At 60.1% G+C, this 18448-nt stretch overlaps 7 protein-coding genes across 7 annotated transcripts; 2 read left to right on the forward strand and 5 right to left on the reverse strand.

The window, feature by feature from the left end:
* Positions 1-66: 66 nt before the first annotated feature.
* On the reverse strand, positions 67-1455 carry A1Q1_00849 (Crg1; the record flags this gene model as incomplete). The annotated part of the gene is made up of 1 exon (XM_014325749.1): positions 67-1455. The coding sequence occupies one exon, from the start codon at positions 1453-1455 to the stop codon at positions 67-69; it is 1389 nt and encodes a 462-aa protein (XP_014181224.1).
* A 5243-nt stretch (positions 1456-6698) lies between these two features.
* Positions 6699-8189, forward strand: A1Q1_00850 (adenosylmethionine decarboxylase; the record flags this gene model as incomplete). Its single annotated transcript, XM_014325750.1, has 1 exon — positions 6699-8189. One exon carries the CDS (start codon positions 6699-6701, stop codon positions 8187-8189), a length of 1491 nt encoding a protein of 496 aa, XP_014181225.1.
* Positions 8190-8575: 386 nt separating this feature from the next.
* A1Q1_00851 (uncharacterized protein) lies at positions 8576-9242 on the reverse strand (the record flags this gene model as incomplete). The annotated part of the gene is made up of 3 exons (XM_014325751.1): positions 8576-8794; positions 8890-9026; positions 9140-9242. 3 exons carry the CDS (start codon positions 9240-9242, stop codon positions 8576-8578), a joined length of 459 nt encoding a protein of 152 aa, XP_014181226.1.
* Positions 9243-9672: 430 nt separating this feature from the next.
* A1Q1_00852 (uncharacterized protein) lies at positions 9673-10792 on the forward strand (the record flags this gene model as incomplete). Its single annotated transcript, XM_014325752.1, has 3 exons — positions 9673-9907; positions 10034-10215; positions 10262-10792. The coding sequence occupies 3 exons, from the start codon at positions 9673-9675 to the stop codon at positions 10790-10792; spliced, it is 948 nt and encodes a 315-aa protein (XP_014181227.1).
* Positions 10793-10984: 192 nt separating this feature from the next.
* A1Q1_00853 (uncharacterized protein) lies at positions 10985-11847 on the reverse strand (the record flags this gene model as incomplete). The annotated part of the gene is made up of 2 exons (XM_014325753.1): positions 10985-11638; positions 11689-11847. 2 exons carry the CDS (start codon positions 11845-11847, stop codon positions 10985-10987), a joined length of 813 nt encoding a protein of 270 aa, XP_014181228.1.
* Positions 11848-12679: 832 nt separating this feature from the next.
* Positions 12680-16450, reverse strand: A1Q1_00854 (uncharacterized protein; the record flags this gene model as incomplete). Its single annotated transcript, XM_014325754.1, has 1 exon — positions 12680-16450. The coding sequence occupies one exon, from the start codon at positions 16448-16450 to the stop codon at positions 12680-12682; it is 3771 nt and encodes a 1256-aa protein (XP_014181229.1).
* Positions 16451-17494: 1044 nt separating this feature from the next.
* On the reverse strand, positions 17495-18383 carry A1Q1_00855 (uncharacterized protein; the record flags this gene model as incomplete). Its single annotated transcript, XM_014325755.1, has 4 exons — positions 17495-17613; positions 17709-17771; positions 17997-18287; positions 18326-18383. 4 exons carry the CDS (start codon positions 18381-18383, stop codon positions 17495-17497), a joined length of 531 nt encoding a protein of 176 aa, XP_014181230.1.
* Positions 18384-18448: the final 65 nt, after the last annotated feature.

The following is an 18448-nucleotide window of genomic DNA, read 5'->3' on the forward strand; positions in this document are numbered from 1 at the left end:
CTCGGGCTGGAAGTCGGCTGGAAGTCTAGGCTGAGAACTGGACAGGGGCTCGGGCAGTCGAGGCCGCTACGGGTGCTGCAGACTGTGCTGTTGCTGTTGCTGTGCCTGCTGATTCGCCGCCCCGCTGACAGTAAGGTACGTCCTGCTCTTCTCGTCGTCTGGCGCGTCCTTGCCGCCCGCCGCGTCGTACTCTGCAAACTCGAGCTGGTTGAGGTTTTTCACGAGGTTGAGGAACCGCTCCGTCTTGATAAACTTGGGCACGCTGTCCATCGCCATGAGCTTGAAGATGTGGTACTGGATGCGCTCGTAGAGATAGACGAGGTTCTGGAGCTCCTTTGCGTGCAGCTTTGCCGGGACGCTGTGTCCGTCGGCGCCTGTCTGTGTCGCGCCGCCTGGGTTGGAGTGCAGGATCTCGTTCATGTAGTTGATGAGCTCGGCGCGGATCTGGTGGTCGAGGTTGAGCTCGCTCGGCGCCGCCGGGATCAGGTACGTGTTGTAAATCACAAAGGTGAGGAGGATGAGGTCGTTTTCGTGCTTCTCCATCGCGCCGTGTGGTGGCTGCTGTGCGCCGGCGGCTGGCTGCGGGCTGCCGGGCTGCGGACTGTTGCTGGCGGCAGCAGCGGCAGAGGACGACTTGTTGAAGCGGCGCTTGAAGTCCTCGACGTCGAGCCAGAACGAGAGATTCTCCTCGCAGAAGTTGCTCCGTAAGTATTCGCGGAAGAGGGAGCGGAGAGCAGGCTCCTGCAGGATCTGCTTCAGACGCGCCGTGTGCGAGTCCTTGGACATGTTGATCTGTTTCGGTTCTGGCGGGGCGGAGACGGGCTTCTCGGCGAGGAACTCGGCCATGTTCAGCGGCTTGCTTGCCGGACCTGAGGACGGGTCGGGCGACGACGCAGCAGACAACGTCACCTGCGACGGCACCTTGGAGCCCGTTGGCGGCTGGTTCCACCGCGCGACCTCCTGCCCCAGCTTGGTGATGCAGTACGTCGCCTTCTCGCTCGCGCGGTACTCACCCTCGACCATGAGGGCGCCTGCTCCGCCTCCGGCACCGCCGTCGCGCACAGTGACGACGACAGAGTGGTCGCGCGCCCGCGTCCGATCGTTCACGAGCTGGATGAAGCCGTACCGCACAAAGTGAGCCAGCACCTCGCTCGCCTCCTCGATCCCGATCACTGTCGTGAAGTCGAGCAGCCAGTCGATCGCCATCATCGCGTTGAACTGGAACTCGCGGTCTTTCACGCGCACGACGATGCCGAGCGTTCGGTCCGGGGCGTCCTGCGGCGGCGCACCCTTGTTGTGCGACCGGTAAAAGTACTGTTCGTACAGGACCTCATCGGAGAGACGGGTGATGTTGGGCGACTTGCCGACGAAACGCTTGAAGAGCACCTCAAAGATGTTCTTCGTCACTAGGATCTCGTCGTCCTGCTGCCGGCGCTCGAGGTGGAGGAGCTTCATGCAGATCGGCTGCGAGGAGAACACGGACAGCAGATGATCAGAGGCAATGCCGTTCTTCGTGATGAACCGCTCCAGAATGTGCAAGCCCTTGCTCGTGATCATGTATATCCCCCGATCTCGGAAGTTGCTCGAGCCCAGGTCGGTCGCGCACTCGATCAGGTGTGCGTCCACAAAGTGCTGTCCTATTCCCCGCGCCATCTCGCGCGTCATCGTAAACGTCGTCGTTGTCGTCGTCGTGATGATTCGCGTCGGGTCCTTTGGGTCGACGGACCGGTTCGACTGCGAGAACTTGAGACTCGCCAGGTTCGTGCATGCCTCGTCCCTGCCTGTCAGTTCCAACCAGCCGAGCTCTAACTCACGTCGTGAACGAGTTTGGGTACGTCTTGAAGAACGACCGGTGCGTGCTCAGGTTCAGCGAGACGATCAGCGTCGAGAACAGATCCTGCGTGTCCTTGGCTTGTCAGCACGTTCCCACCGAGGAACTAACCTTGACGAACGGTCTTCCGCGCTTCGTCGTCTTCATCAGGTGTGAAGACATGGTTGATGTTTGACCAGACATCGTGCCGGGTCACAAATCTTGATGCTGGTCGCTCCGAGGCAAGGCAAGATTTAGGGTGTGTGATGGGATGTGGTGGTAAATTTGCCGCTAAGGCGGATAGCTTGCGACTTGGGCTTCCCTCTCTGCTGCGAGTGATATACCGTGTCTTCTCTCGCTGAGGGCGCAGCGGCCAGTACCGCAAGTGGGAGAGCGGGAGAAGAGCGCAGGCGAGCGGAGCCGGACTGGGGGAAAGGTGCAGGCGGAGTCGGAGACTGGAACGACTGGAGCTCTTGGCGTGAGACAATCGAACAGTAAAGGTAATTCCTTCCTCGAGCGTCGCGCGAGTCGCAGGTTGAGTCAAAGGAGGAGGGCGGCTAAGGGGACGGCGGCGACGGCGATAGATCAAGGATCAGGCTGTGCCGAGTAACAAGTCGGTTTCGTGTTCTGTGTTCGATGTCTTGTGTTTCAAAGGCGACAGGCGAACAGTGGTGTCGGGTGATCGCTGGGAACCGTGCTGCGGGGCTGGGTCTCGGTCGGGACTGACGGTGATGGAGATAGGTGTTGTGTCTTGTTGTGTCTAGGGTGTCTGGTGACTGATGAGTAGTACAACGCAAGTGGTATGAGTAAGTGGTACAAGGACAAAGGTTGAGAACAAGAGCGAGCACCTGCTGGGCGAGTCGCTTGGTGGTGATAGATTTGCTGGGCTTAGGCGGGAGTCCTTGCCTCCCTTGTCCTGGTGTGCGGGTGTGGTCTTGGTGGTCGCTGGCGCTCGTCGGGCGCAGGCGTCAGGCGCCAGACGGACTCAGGCGTTGCAGGCGTTGCGGGCTGCGGGTACGGGTGGTGCAGGCATGCAGGCAGGTCGGTGGTTGTGGGTGAGGTATGGGGACGAACGGGGAGTGCGGGTGGTACCTCGTCGAGCAACCTGGGCACCTGGACAGTGGACCACTGAGACTCGAGACTCGTGCTGTCTGCTCGGGCTCAGTCGGGTGCTTTTACAATGAGGACAGAGGGAGACAGTTGAAACGAGCGATCATAGCGCACGCTCTTTTTCCTTTTGTCGACGCCAACATTACCCTTTGTTCCCTCTTGCTCTTCTCTGGCCGTGTGCACAAGTCCGAGTGTCCCTGCGATGATCCCTTGGCTGAGGCTGAAGGAATTCCAGGATATCGAGAGCGCCGCGGACCGGAGCAACAGGAGCGACAGGAACAGCGAGCCAGCGATCTGGAGCGAGTCGTCCAGAGCTCTGTAACGGTGAGCCAGAGCCAGAGCCAAAGCTTGCCCTTCCCTGCCACATTCACCCAAACCCGGTTCGACCCAGATCCAACCTCTTTTTGTCTGTTTGAGCGAGCCGGCCTTCTGTCGGGGGATAAGGATCCTGCGCAAAGAGTTACCATTCGTGTCTGCCATCTGTAACGAGCGCCCAGGTCTGAGACGCGGCGTTCTCCGCCGTGACCCAGTGCCTCCTGTTCTTTTGTCCAGCTTCGGAGGAGAAACGAGAAACATCTGACGTCTGACAACACACCTACTCACCCACAAACAGAAACACCCGCCAGACTCAGACGACTTCGCCCTCTGTTCTGCGAGAACACACCCAGGGCAGAGCCTTCTGCCCTTTCGCTGCCCTCCTGCTCATTGCGCGCTGCCCTTGAGCGAGAACGCCACGTTTTCCAGCGCTCCGTCCAGGTGCCCCGACTGGCCGACTGGCCCTAGCGTGTTCTCCCGACAGCGCCGGGCGAGCAGAAACGTCCATCGCCAAAAGTCGCCATGACTCGCGATGAGGATCCGTCGCGGGCGTCCACAGGCGTCGAAGCCGTATGCGGGCGTTGGGCGTCGCCCACTATTGCCTGACTTTTGCAAAGGTTGCAAAGGTAGGTGGCGTCGGGCGTTTTACGACCAGAGGCGACCAAAGGCGACCAGAGGCGAAAGACGGGAACAGCGGTCGACGGTGCAATAGCAAGCCTTGCCTTGAGTTGTTGCAGGCTGCAGGGTCCAGGGAAGGCACCGGCATGAAGGTCTCGCTCTCCGCCCAGAACACAATACGTAATGGCCACTACGACGATCCACCGTGATCTCTGGTCGTGATCCTGTTGGTGCTGCCCGTGATCCAGTGATCCACCGTTCCACTGTTCCGGCACAGCAGTGTTCCTGCGACCCTCACTCACTCACTCCCTCACTCCGGAACGTCGCTCCTGGTGTCTGTTGTCCGGGACACTGGCACGGCCCTTGCAATGTGCGCTTTCATGTATCGCCTTCGTCCTCTCGCGCTTGCCCTCGCACGTCGCACGTCTCGCATCGACGCCATACGTATCAGGCTGGAACCGCTCATCTCAGTGGCCAGACTCGATAGGCTTTCGAGGCAGATGTCCTATCCATGTGCGCTAACTGCCGAGCTGACATTGTGGGCAAGCGGTCCACCCACTCACAGCTAATCTAGAGAGTCACCGAGACCGAGCGTTGCCGATGCCGCCCGCACACACACAACGATACCGCACCGCCCTGCTGCCGAGTGCTGTTGCTAGCCCACGTGCCCGTCCGTCTGCCCGGCTGCTCCTCTGGCCTTCCTCGACACCGAGTCCTCCCCCACCCCCTCTCCGCTTGCTGTGATGCTCTGTCCACGCCCTTGAGCCAGTCGATACAAGGGCAGGGCTAAGTTTGTCGTAGCGCGGCGTTTCGCATTGAGTCATGAGCCATGAGTCCGGCCTAGATCATCGCGCCTTGCCGCTTGCCCACCAGTGCTCTACTCTTCATTCGTCCGGCCAGCTGCGCAGCGTCGCAAGACAGCACCCGGCTTGTCCGGCTTGTCAGTGCGGCAGACGGCATGAATCACACCCCCGACTGTGACCCCCGACTTCCAACCCCGACCCCGGCCTGTACCTCCAGGGGCCGCCGGCGCTCAGACACCCGCGTGTCGCCGTCGCTATCCGATACACAGATACAAACACATAAGCATGGAGGAAGGGCGAGAATTTGCCGTCTGGTCTGGGGTCTGGCTCCGCATACTCGTCCCCGATCGTTTCTTGACCGAAAGCGGTAAGCAGTCAGTCCACCCGCCGTTCTGTTCCACCTCCCACAGTCATGGCTCTCGAGGCCGTCCGACGTCGATCTGAGCTCAGTGCCCACCAGCGTATCTCTGACATTGACTACCCAGCTCAACCAACAGACCAATCCGCCACGGTAGTCCGTATCCGCACGCTCAACTTCAACGGGGAAGTAGGTCAGCATTGTCAGTTGGTGATTCCTGTAGGGTATCTTTCCGTTATGGAGCACGCAAAGGAACGAAGGCACCTGTGCTCGACGACAACCTGGCCTTACTAGAGTGTGTAGTTTTACAGCTGGAATACACGACAGTATACACGACAACAATATAAGACCGTAGCTTGTCGCTGTACTCGTCGGTTGAAGGGGGTCGGGCAGGACCTAGGCGTTCAGGAGACTCAGTTGGCGTCACTGGGGGCGATGGACCTTGCACTGGGCCAAGCCTTGGCGTCTCCCCGTCTCCTGCATGAGCATTCTGGTCGATAGAGTCACGGAGTCGATCACAGCGAGGACCGAGGCGTAGTGGTCGTGCCGTCCGCGGGGTGGAGTTGCATCAGCTAGACCGGAATGGTCTTCCCTCTCTCCCTATAACGTCCGCATACCCATAACTATGACCATCTGCTCTCCCTCCCGCCTCTCTCTCTCTCTTCAAGCTTCTTCCGATCTAATGACTACCTCTCAAAAGTGTAGCCAGACCAGACCACAGCTTGCGTAGAACAGAGCGGCATGGCGCTGTTGTGGTAGTACATACCCCGAGCCCGATCAGCAGCATGCCAACCTGAGTCGATCGGGACGAGCTCTCTTATCTTGGCACCCAGCACACAGAGCGCGAGTTTGGCTTACGTAAAAGGGATCTGCGGACATGGCCGATGGAGGTTGGCCGCCTGAACCAATGGCGTCCCACGAAGCGCTGGATGAATGGCCATGACGCGCAGCTGCAATGCCATGAAACCTTAATTCGTGTTTAGCGCCGAGTCATTTGGATTACATTTTGATCCCGCGCCCTCAGTTATCTCTGCGTGAAAGACCGTCATTCCTCTGCCAGAATGCCGGGGGAGCAGGGGGGTGCAAAAATTTCACGTGACAGTGTCGCGCAAAAATATCGAGTTCGGCCCAGCGCTGCGCTGTGTCCGCTGCGGGGTATGGCCAGGTATGGGCCCCTGCTGTCGTGCGCGCACAGAAGGCGAGGCTCAAAGGCATGCATGGGGGAGAGACATTTTTGGCCTCGCGAGCAGAGGGAGACCCTGAGTTAGCGACTGTGCAGCGCAAGAGACTAAGTTCTGGCCTGGCCACCACACACCACGGCCAACAGTTTGGGCGGACGAGCGGACGGTCACCGACGACGCTACTTGGTCGTTTGACCTCATTAATTTCTTCCCCCTCGCCGTCACGCTTGGCTCTTTCACTTCCACCCTTCCACCCATCAAGAAAAAGTCGACCCCCCGACCGTTGTGGCTACACACACCCGACCCAGTGCATAGCCCCCTTCTTCTCTCCTCAGTCCCCGGCAACTGAGGATAAGAATTTTCGCCCTCCCCCCACCCGCACCATTGCTGCCTGAGTCCTCCTCCGCTTTCGCTTCCCAGGAGCTTCAGCCCTTCCTCCGGGACATACTCTCTTCGTCAAAACCCGCGCTACACCACCTTCGCGCCACTGAAGCCAGCAAGCTATGGCCGTCGACCACGGATCCGTTGTGCAACCGAGCGCGCCCGAGATTCTGAACGATGACTCGTTCCCCGGTCCCTTCGAGGGCCCCGAGAAGCTGCTCGAGGTGTGGTTTGCGCCTTCGCCGGCGATGATGGAGGCGCGCATGCGTGCGGCGGGCAAGCCGTCGTCCGCCGTGAGGGAGGACGGAACGCGCGTGCGGGGGCTGCGGTGCGTGCCGCGCGCTCAGTGGGAGGAGATGCTCGACATTGTCAAGTGCAAGGTGCTCTCGGTCGTGCAGGGCGAGGAGCTCGACAGTTACCTGCTCTCGGAGAGCAGCCTGTTCGTGTACCCGCACTACATCATCCTGAAGACGTGCGGTACGACGCTCAACCTCCACGGTCTGGGGCGTATCAACGCCATCGTCGCCGAGCACTGCGGCCTCGACAGCCAGTGGCGCCTCTTCTACAGCCGCAAGAGCTTCTTCTTCCCCGAGCTCCAGAAGGGACCACACCGCGAGTGGAGCCACGAGGTCGAGTTCCTCGAGTCCGGAGCGAGCGGACACGGATACGACGGCAACGCCTACTATGTCGGCCCCATCAACCGCGACCACTGGGTGCTCTACCTCACCTCGCCGGACGACAGCGTGCTCGAGGGTCTCGAGGAGGCCGCGCCGGCGGCCTCCGCCGAGGCTGTTGAGCGTCCACTCCAGCTGCCCCCGCCGTCGGGCTTCTGCGACCAGACGCTCGAGATCCTCATGACCCACCTGCGTCCCGAGGGTCGGGAGCCGTTCTTCGTCCCCGCCGGCGTCGAGAAGACGGGCCACGAGCTCGGCGTCGACATCTCGCGGCAGCTCGGCATCGACGCGCTCTTCTCCCCCGACGAGACCTCGCTCGACTCGTTCGGCTTCGAGCCCTGCGGATACTCGGCCAACGCCGTCATCGGCACGGGTCTGCCCGAGAGCAACGGAGGATACTTCACGATCCACGTTACGCCCGAGGAGGGCTGGAGCTTTGCGTCCTTCGAGTGCAACGTGCCCCTGCCCGCCATGTCGCCCAGCGCGTGGGCGTCGCAGTCCGGATCGCCCGACAAGGCTGCTCCCCTGGCCATCGCGAACGGCAACGGCAAGGAGGCGAACGGTGCCAACGGTGCCAACGGCGCCAACGGGCACGAGAAGGCCGCCAACGGCTTCGCAGCCCAGGCGAACGGGCAGGGTGCGGCGCGCCCCGACCTGCGCTCGCTCATCTCGCGTGTGGTCGACATTTTCCAGCCAAACCGCTTCAGCGTGACGCTCTTCGTGTCAACGGAGAACGACACGAGCAGCGCGGACGCGATCCCCACCGACATTCTCGGACGCTCGTTCACGCGGCGCGACAAGATCGGCTACGAGTTTGAGGGGTACGACCTCGTCTTTGCCTGCTTTGAGCGCAAGGGGTGGAAGGAGCCCAAGAAGCCGGCCTCGGCTGCGGGCTCGATGGCGGGCTCGGTCGCCAGCATCAAGGCGCTCGAGTCATGACATTGCTGGAATCAAGACACATAAAAAGAGCCAGGACAACAGGCTCACACTATCCCCTCACCCCCTCATCCACTCCCATCCCATCATTCCACTTTCACTCTTTCACTACACATCTAGAGATTTATGCCCGTGTACTGGGGATGCCATCTTGTTAATGTACGATGAACGTTTTGCTGCAACCGGGGTCGCTAATGGAACAATAACATGGGAGATTTGGTACAAACTACACTTCGTCGTCGGTGGTATCGCTTTCGTACAGCTGCCCTCCGTCTTCTCCTTCTCCTACTGTTCTCCTCCTCCACGCCCGCTCGTCCGCGCTCCTGCACACTTTGGCAGAGGACGAGGCAGTGCCCCGCTGTCGCCGCGTCGTAGAGCTGCGCTCCAGCTTATCCGAGACCGCCCCACGGTCCCCTCAGCCTCCGTGCCAGCTGCATGTCCTTCGTCATGAGCGTAACACGCTTGGCATGGATAGCGCACAGGTTCGAGTCCTCGAACAGGTGCACAAGGAACGCCTCCGTCGCCTCCTGCAAAGCCAGGATGGCCGAGGACTGCCACCGCAGCTCACCCGCCCTACGGGACGTGAGGTTGAGGGCGACTTCGCGGACCTGGGTGTGTCAGCTGACAACAAAACCGTTCAGCTCCTCACTCTTCGTCTTCCTACGCGGAAGACAGGATGTGAGCGGAGCACGAGAACACTCACAACACGACTGAAGGGCAGCTTGGCGATGAGCAAATCCGTGCTCTTCTGGTACTTCCGGATCTCCTGCAGCGCGAGCGTGCCGGGACGGTAGCGGCGCTTCTTCTGCGGAGCTGCCGCGCCGGAACCTAGGCCGCTTCCTGTTTGTCAGCTTTCGAACTTGGATCAGCTAAAGCAGTGAACACGTCGCTCGTGCTCGCAACCTCGTCAGGGCTGAGTTGGAGGGAGAGTGACGGAGGACGCAAACACTCACGCCGCACGTCCTTGCCGAGTCCTTGCCCGGTCGAGCTTCGGGCCGTATTCCGGTTGATGACGGCTCCGGGTACGCCGGCGGGGTTGGCTATTGTGCGCGCCATGGTGACCTGGCGATCGAGGAAGGGTGCGAAAGAACGTCGAGCGGACGGTGAGCGGGAAGTCAAAAGAGACGTGGGCAATGTGCAAGTGGAGATGAAATTGTGGCAGGCGGAGCAGGCAAATTGTGCTAGTGTTCGTCTCAGGTCGCTTGTGTGCCTGTGCTCGCCGAGATGCACGTTGACGGTCGGTGGGATAATGTCGAACGCAGAAATCAGGTTTGTTGTGATCGTTTAGGAGACGGAGAGGTCTAGTCACCCGATATTTCAACCTGGAGCTAATGGCCGCCACGTGACATTACCACCCATTAGCAACATCTTGCGTGCCTTAGCTGGCGACCTCCACCAGCTCACCTCACCTGCTGCTGCGGCTCACCGCGGTGTCCCCGCGTCCAAAGTCGGCGTTCTCGCTGTCCTTCCCTCCGTTAGATAACCCATGCTCCGAGGACTCCGGGGTACACTCGCTTCTGCCAATCTCGGACTCAGGAACTTCTCGACGACAGCAAGCAACATGGTTCTCCGCGTCGGCTGGCACCGCGAGCACTTCCTCTCGCCCCTCCTCCAGCTCGCTGAGCAGGATGGAGGGAAGACGTTCACCCTCGTCGAGTGCCCGGGCGGCACCGGCGACATGCAGGCCAAGCTGAAGAACGATGAGATTGATGTGTGCATTGGTGAGTCGTGGGCGCCGTTCGAAGGGCCCCCCTTGAGTCGCCTCTCGCCTGCTCCAACCTCGAGACAGGTGGAGGAAGGCAGTGGGGAATACGAGCCTAGATTGCTTCCAACGTAGCTGACCCCAGCTTTGACTGATGCTCTGACCGCCGGTATCGCGAACGGGCAGAAGTCTTACAAGCTCGTCGGACGGTATATTTCGTCGCCTCTGCGCTGGGCTATTATCACGGGCAAGGACTCGAAGTACCAGACCGTCGACGACCTGAAGGGCACGACGTTTGGTATCTCGCGTCTCGGATCGGGATCGCAGGTGAGTCTTCTCCAGCTGCTATTGCTTCTGTCCCAGCTGATCGCAGGTTATGGCTAGCGTTCTCTCGCTGAATGAGGGATGGAGCCAGGCGGACCAGCCGCAGTTCAAGGTTGAGGGTCAGTTCAAGCCGCTGCGCGACTCCGTCAACCGGGGCGACACCTCTGTTTTCCTGTGGGAGTGGTTCACGACCAAGCCGTACGTCGACAGTGGTGAGGTGCGCTTCATTGGCAGCGTGTACACGCCGTGGCCGTGCTGGTCGATCGCTGCCTCGCCGAACGCCGACAATAAGGAAGTCTCTTCCTTCCTTGAGGCTCTCCAGCCTTACGTGCGCAAGTTCGACTCGGAGGAGTCGCGTGCCGGCCCTGCGGTTGAGTTCGTCGCCAAGACCTTTGGCCAGCAGCCTGAGGACGTCAAAGAGTGGCTGAAGTCGGTCAAGTGGGAGCACAACCTTGACGAGGTGTCCGAAGGAGTTCTCAAAACCACTCTCGAGACACTCGAGAAGGCCGGTGTCGTCAAGGACGCCAAGTACGACATCAAGGACTTTGTCAACACCGATGTCGCCAAGGTCGTTGCTTAGACGTAGGCGTATCTAGACAAATGCAAGTTATGAAGTCATGGTTGATCATTCCCAAGCCATCAGATCGAAACCCAGCCCTGCTCAGCCCCGATGTCACGCGCTTATCAGTGGAACATGTTTCAGTGCTATCTCCCTTGTTGCTATACTGCTACCGACTGCATCATTACTATCATGATATGTTGCTGCTGCTTCTTACTTGGTCCACTTGTCCCAGAGGTTCTTTCCCTCCTTTTGGGCCTGGTTGGCCTCCTTCTGAGCCTCGTTCTTGATCTCGTTCCACTTGGAGTTGGCGACGTCGGCGGCGCTCTGGGCCTGGTTCTTGGCCTGGTTCCATCCGTCCTTGGCCTGGTCGGCGGCGTCCTTCCACTGGTCCTTAACGGTCTGGCTCGCCTGGTCCCACTGCTTCTGAATGTCCTCGCTCCACTTCTCGCCACGGCGCTCCATCGAGCGGAGCTGGTCGTAGGTGACCTTGCCGGTCTGCGGGGTCCAGAACGAGTCCTGGCCGGGAACACCCGCGACGTGGGTGACAATGGCGCCGACGGGGATACCGGCGCGGCGCTCGGCAATGGCACGCTGAGCGTCGTAGGCGACCTCCTGGAACACACGCATCTTGCGCTCGCTGTCGGGCATGTCGTGCTTGACCTTGTAGATGCCGGCGAGAGAGCCGATAGCGAATCCAAGCATCGTACCGCAGAGCGACGTAGTCACAGCAGCCATGAACTTGAACGATGACGGCGGCGCCGGGCGCTTCTTGCCCAGAGAAATGTAGGCGGGGATACCGAGGAGTGCTCCGGCGACCGTGCCGTACTTGACGGCGTTGCCAGAGGACTTGAGAACCTGGACGTCCTTCGTAGAGATGTCGCCTTGGACGTGAGCTCTGCACCGGCACTGCTCACAAGAGCAAGAGGGAGCAACTCACCAGCCTCAATTCGGCGACGGAGAGAGTCACGGGCGATCTCGACCTCGAACGGCGCGGTCGGCTGCGCGCCGTAGTCCTTCATGAAGGTCAGGTCGTGGTCATCGTGGTTGTTGGAGCTGGAGCTGGAGCCGGTCATGGTGTCTTTTTGGTTGGGTTGATGAGAAGGATAGTCGTCTAAATGCAAGCAACGGGTTATATAGCGATCTGCATCGGCCAACATTTACTGGCTGGCTGGCAAACCGGTTTCTCTCGGTTCTCACTCGAAACGTCCGAGGTCGCAGCGTACAACCGCTACAACCGCATGTGGAAGACATTCGAACTCAATGGCATGTCTCAGCCCAGCCAACCAGACTTGTACGCCGATGACATCACCACCATGTCCATCACGGCAACCCGAGAACATCACCGAACTCCCGGCCAACCACCACTGTCCGCTCGCAATGTATCCAGGGCCTCGACGACCGCATGAACCTGGCCGTGGCCATTGATCATCGACGACTCCTGCGTGCGGTTCTGTAATCCTGCAATGACAGTGAATGCCTGTCGATCTCCTGAACGGCCATGAAAAAAACAGCGACGACGTTGCCCCGCCCTTCTGATCCACTTCGCACCGCAGACAACTCGCTGAAGGTATGCGGCGCCCTCGCGGCGCTCGCGGCGTCCGAGGACCCCGATGAGAAAACTAATTCGGGAGCCGTTTGTCTATCGTTAGCGCTTTAGCGAGCGCCTGCAACATGTGAGCTTGAGCGTCCGATTCCGATTCAGCGTCACTGCTGATCAGCCGATCACCCGTCATGTGCGCCAACCGCAAGGGCCTGGCACACAGAGAAGGTTCATCCACGGTGCTTATCACCGCACCCGGGCTGCATGAACTATACGTGATGCATAAGGTGTCATACTATGTGCTATGGGCTGCTTGGCTTTACTACTTATTACAATGTCCGACTGAGTTTCTAAGGAACGTGTGATTAAAACTTGTTCGCATCTTGCCTCGACTTGAACGAGTTGTAGCTCTCCCTCTGCCTGCGGCTGGGCGGGGGATCGAGCATCTGCGTGTGATTCTGGTGGTGCTGGTTCATGATGTCTGCCATGTTGCCATGACCATTACCCAACGGAGGAGTGCCCATGGGACTGCCCCCATTGCCCTCGAGGGCGCGGTATGCCTGCTGATGCTGAGGCAGTCCGTCGACAGAAGCAAAGCCTTTGCCCTCAAGTGCGCGATAGGCGCTCTGAATGCTCCGGCCCGAGTTACGTCCCAGGCTTCCGCCGGGCGGGACTGAAGCGCGCTGTGCGTCCTCCTCCCTCGCTTTCTGCTGGGACTGGCGCAGGATCTGGCGCAGTTCATCAGTCATCGCGGGCGGGAGGGGGCGGCGCGAGTTGCGCGCAGAGTTGCTCCGCTTCACGCTGCGCGGCACGGCCACAGGCGAAGGAGGGTAGGGCGGTGTAGCCGGCAATGGGCCCGTTGGAGGCGGCTTCTGCGGCGGAATCGGCGACGACGGCACACTCGGTACCTGTGGAACCTGCGGCACCGAGGGAGTGTACGGCGTGACCGGCGTCACAGGGCTGGAGACGCTCTGGGTGATGTCCCGCTCGCTACGGTCAGGGAAGAAGCCCCCATGGTCGCTCTGCGGAGACAGTGGCATGCTCTTCGGTCTGCCCTGCAGTGGCTGGGGCAGTGTGAGGAACGACGGGGACGGGAAGGGCGGTGCGGTCCCGTCACCAACACTAGGCACTGAGGGGACTGGTGAGAGCATCGCCGAACCGTAAGGCGCACTAACGGGGGAGGGCGAGTACACCGACGTCTGGGAGTAGGCGCTGACGAAGGAGCCAGTCGCGAACGACGTCGATGAGCCGTACGGTAGCGACAGCTGGGCTCTCTGTGGCGGCGGGGCCAGGCGTGGCGTACTGTCTGCTGCTCCGCCAAAGGAGACCGCATCTCCGTTCTCGCTGTCCATGGTCCAGTACTGGGATGAGCTCGCCGAGGCGTTCGTCTGCAGACTGTACCCCCGAGCAGGGGCAACGGGGCGCATTGCGCTCGGGGCATAGTTCGGAGATGGGAAGGCAGGCGATGGCGCGAACTGAGGCGAAGGGGCAAACTGAGGTGAATGACCCATCTGAGGCGAGTGAGCCGGGAGCGCTGAATGAGTGGGCAATGGTGAGTGTCCCGGCAATGGTGAGTGGCCCATCTGTGGCGAGACGCCAGCTGGTGAGTGACCCATTTGAGGCGAGGGGTTGAACTGGGGCGACGGCGCATACTGAAGATTCGGAGAATACTTCGGCGATGGAGCCGGCGAGATATGCGCAGCTGAGGGCGAAAGGAGGGAAGGTGAAGGGGCGGTCGGGTTGATGACGCTGTCCTGCGGCACGGTCATGAGCTGAGAATCCGAGAGACGCTTCAGCGACTGCGTCGAGTACCTGTTCCCGAGTCGCGAGTTGGCCGAGAGCCTCTTCTGGCTGTTCGCGGACAGACGCTTCATCGACTGGCTGCCGAGGGAGGCCATGCTCTGCATCGCGGGCGAGGAAGCGTAGCTGTGTACCGGGCTGCTGAGGCCGCCTGGTCCGAGGCTCGCCGATGACTTGGTCGCTGGCGTCATGGAGCTCGACGGCGAGCCCCCAAGCGGGTTGGCAGGGGTGTGTACACCCGTGGGACCAGCGGGCGTCCGCACGCCAGGCGTCATCCACTCCTCCACACCGGGCGAGCCGCGCAGAGCCTCCTTGTACGCCTCTGCCGGGGTCTGCGAGTTCGTGGCGAGGTAGTCGTCTACCCCGTGGTCTGAGAGGGGCAAGGATTGCAGACTGGCCGAGCCGGCCGCCCATCTTTGCCCAAGAACTGCAATCATGGCAGCCGTGGTGCCAAGCGACGCCACACTAGCATGCGCGTTCGTCCCGTTTGTGCCTCCTGTGCCGTCCGTTGAATGCGTCCCAGACATGGGTCGCGATGGGGTATCGGAAACAGGCGCGTTGTTGATCTCGGGTCCAAAGTCGCTGGTGTGTCCGGTGATCATGGGATGCTCGACGGATGTCTTACCACGTCCCATTGCGCCGGGTGTGGGTGAGGGTTGAGGGCTACGACTGGGTGTCAGACTTGGGGTCCCACTAGGGGTTCCCAACGGCGTGACGCCGGGAGTCAAGACAGGGACGCTCGCGTACGCATTCGCTGTCGGTGCAGGGCGCTTGGGCGATGTTGGCTGTCGCATCGGCTGGGGTGAGTCGGCGTCGAAACTGAAGTTTGAAGCCTCTGCACGCAGCTTGGTGCGTGCCCGCCGCTTCTTGCGGCGGTAGCATACCAAGCACGTCAGCAGGAGGATGAGGAGCACGATGAATCCACCAACGCCCCCAACAACACCGCCCACGATCTTTCCGACGTTCGACTTAGATGACGACTTCTGCGCATTCTGGTCCGCGGGATTGTTGCCGGCCGCCCAAACCGTCCCGTTACCCTTAATGCAACTCGAGTCGGAACCCGCGACAACCGTGAACACATCGCTCGTACTGATGATCTGGTTCACGTCCTCGTTTGGCAGCGTCGCAGCGAAGCGGTACCGCCCCGGCGGCACGTTGGTCAACCAGTTGAACTCGTTGCCGACGACGTTGCTGATCACTGTCATGCCGGGACTGCGTTTTTGCGGAGGGGCTGCTGATGAAACACCAGGATCCGGTGCCTCGGAAGAAGCTTCATTCGCACTAGGTTCGGCAGGTGGTGAATCGCCTGTCGACGTCGATGCGCTTTCGGTTGAAGTCGTGCTTTCCGTGGCAGGTGCGCTCTCGGTGGTTGATGCATTCTCGACGGCGTTGGAGCTTTCTGGTGGCAGTGGGCTGTCGGTGGCTGCGGCGTTGGGAGCAGACGTGACAGTCTCAATGTCCTTTTCGGTGCCCCATGCTGCTGGGGAAGAGGCCGGCGTCGTGACTGCATTCCAGAAGGTGATGTCTGTCGGCGATGACCCCTCAACTCCTCGCGATTCTTGCGGTTGTTGCTGCTGCTGGCTGTCCGGTTGCTGCTGCTGCCCGCCCTGTTGTTGCTGTTGGCCGTCCTGCTGCTGCTGCTGGTCTGGGGTCGGTGTCGGCTGCTGCGGGGGACTCTCGCCGTTTTGCGGCTGCCCATTGTCGGTAGGCTGCTGCTGTTGCGGGGTCGCCTCGTTTGTCGGCTGCTGCTGCTGCTCCTGAGGGACGCCCTGGGACTGAGTCTGGTCTCCATTGTCCGCTGGTGCTTGCGAGTTTTGAGGCTGCTGCTGCTGCTGGGGGTTCTCGCTCGGCTGTTGTGGTTGCTGCTGCTCTTGAACAACTCCATTCGACTGCTGCTGCGCTTGCTGCGGCGTTGATCCAGATGAAGCTCCAGAACTGGCTGATGTAGGTTGCTGCGAAGTCGGAGACGTTTGCGGTGGTTGGCTGCCGGAAGGTGTTGGTGCTGCGCTAGTTCCCGAGGAGCTGCTCGTATCGACGCCGTCGGTTGCAGACCCAGACGGCGACAGTCCAGCTGAGGAGTTACTATCTGCGGCTCCAGCAGTTCCTACGGAAGAGCTGGCGGTGTCGCCTGACGTCGGAGCCGCGTTGCTGCCTTCGGCGATGATGTAGAGATTGATATTCTGGTCCGGTTTACCGTTTACCGTCCAGCTGACAGGCTGCTTTGTGCAGGCTGTGTAGGTCGGGCGAGCGGACCAAGACACCGTTGGGGTCGATGCTGATGATTGCCCTCTCACTAGCGGCGCATCGAGCGCCAACCAGGTCAAAAAGAGGACCATCGTCAGCTATGGTCGGTGTCGGTGTCGGACTTCGAATCTCGCCGTGTTTATGTTGATTTCGGTGTTGTTGATGGTGTTGTACAAGATGCAAAGATGGCAGACAACGGATACCTCGACTACCAGAAACAGCAGCGTTAACGCAATCCGTTTGGCATTCGACGACCGCAGGCCGCAGAACAGAACAGGACATGCTTACGTTCTCACGACCTGGTGTTCCTGTGGTCCTCGTTCTTCCTGCGGCGGCGCCTGGAGGCAACTGCTGGATCCGCCCAGCGTCTCAGGATGCAGGCGTGGTCCTGAGATGATCAAACTCTGGCTGCATAGAGTTGTTTGGCAGTGCACGAGAGGAAGTGGAGAGGGAACAGGACCCAAAGTCCGATGTTCCCCTAAGCTCTTAATCTTGAGTTTGAGTTTCTGGCTATGGAGATGGACGATTGGACCTCTTCAGTCCGCCTGCATGCGGGCCGTAGCAAGGTTTCGCCTGTGCTGTCTTGCGAAACATAACGGCATAGCACACCCTCACGTCAGTCTGGGCTCTCCCGCGTGAAATGTCCCACTCTGCGTGCCTGCGTCCCTTACGCTACCCCCGTTGTCAGAGCCTGTTAGTCCACCTTCCTCATCCTGCGTGGGCCCATTCTTCGCAACGCCGATGGACGGGCCTAGCAGGAACGACCGAAGCCTTGGATGACCCGGTCCAGCATGCAGCACGCTCACCAGTGATCTAACATGGAGCAAGCCACCTTCTCAGGAATCTCGAGGCACGTAGGTAACCAGGTTGACTGAGATGACGACTTCAAGGCAGCTTTCTGCTCCTGCAATTGTCGGAGTGGCAGTTTGGTGTGGCCCGTACCCCTGGCAAGCAATCAAACACGGAGCGCTTGCTGGATGCACGGACGTCTGTCTTACAAGCCGACCGTCCGTCACGTGCAGCTCACGTGAACATGAGCGCACATGAGCTAGTCGAGCAGTACGCTCTACTTTCCGTGAGATGATGATACATGCCGTCCTTCTTAACAATGCAATTTGTGAGATGAAATGCTGCGTTTATGCCGTCGCCTCGCCCTCAGCCTGAGCGGCAGAGGGAGCCTCAGCGGCCTTGGCCACAGTGCTGAGCTTGTCCTCGAACTTCTTCCTCAAGCTGTTAGGAATGGTGGGAACACCGTCTGTTTGTCAGCTTGATAAACCATGAGGCGGCCGGAATAACGCCCATGTAAGGCATTAAATACATGCTTATGCCCAACACTGCGCTGGTACTCACACTGAAGACGGTCGTTGACATACTTCTGGGCGAGGTCGGGGCGGCCGAGGTTGATGCAACGTCCTGCTGATCAGCACACATGCACTAAATGCCCATCGTCCGTTCATCATCCGCAACCTTAATCCGGCAGCGATCATCTCCTTCGTGTGATGCCATCAACAAACACCAGGGGATGGTATCGACAGCTGTCACGCCATGTCTCGATAGCTGAAACAAGCCGTCCTCGACATAATGGGGTAAGGTGATCCTCGTTCGAAAGCCTAACTCAGCGGCTTCGCAAACACTCACCAACAAGCTCCTTGGCAGTCTGGTTGGAAACCTTGCGGCCAAGAACACGCCATGCCCGCAGCACACGGTCAAGCTCCTCGAGCTGCGCCTCGTTGTCGCTCAGCTGAATGACTTTCCGGAGCTCGCCAGCCCTCTCCACAGTCCCGTCGGTAATGTTGTTGATGTACTCCCGGCGACGGTCGGCGCGGTCACCGCTACCCTCAGATACAACCTCCTCCGAAGCACCGGCGAAAAGGTCATCGTCGAAAGAGACCTCCTCAGCCGGAGCGGCCGCCTTCTGCTTGCGGTACGCTGTGGTTAGCTCCGTAACCGGAGAAAGCCTAGCTTACCAATGGCCGAGGTGTGGAAAGATCGGGTAACAGGGACCAATCGACGGAGGGCGAGCATGATGTCGTTGAGGTTGTTGTCAGTGACGAGCTCGAAAAAGTCCAGTCCGAAATGTCAGTCCGTTC

This window comes from Trichosporon asahii, assembly GCF_000293215.1.
Source record: "Trichosporon asahii var. asahii CBS 2479 unplaced genomic scaffold scaffold00035, whole genome shotgun sequence".
NCBI classification, from domain to species: Eukaryota; Fungi; Basidiomycota; class Tremellomycetes; order Trichosporonales; family Trichosporonaceae; genus Trichosporon; species Trichosporon asahii.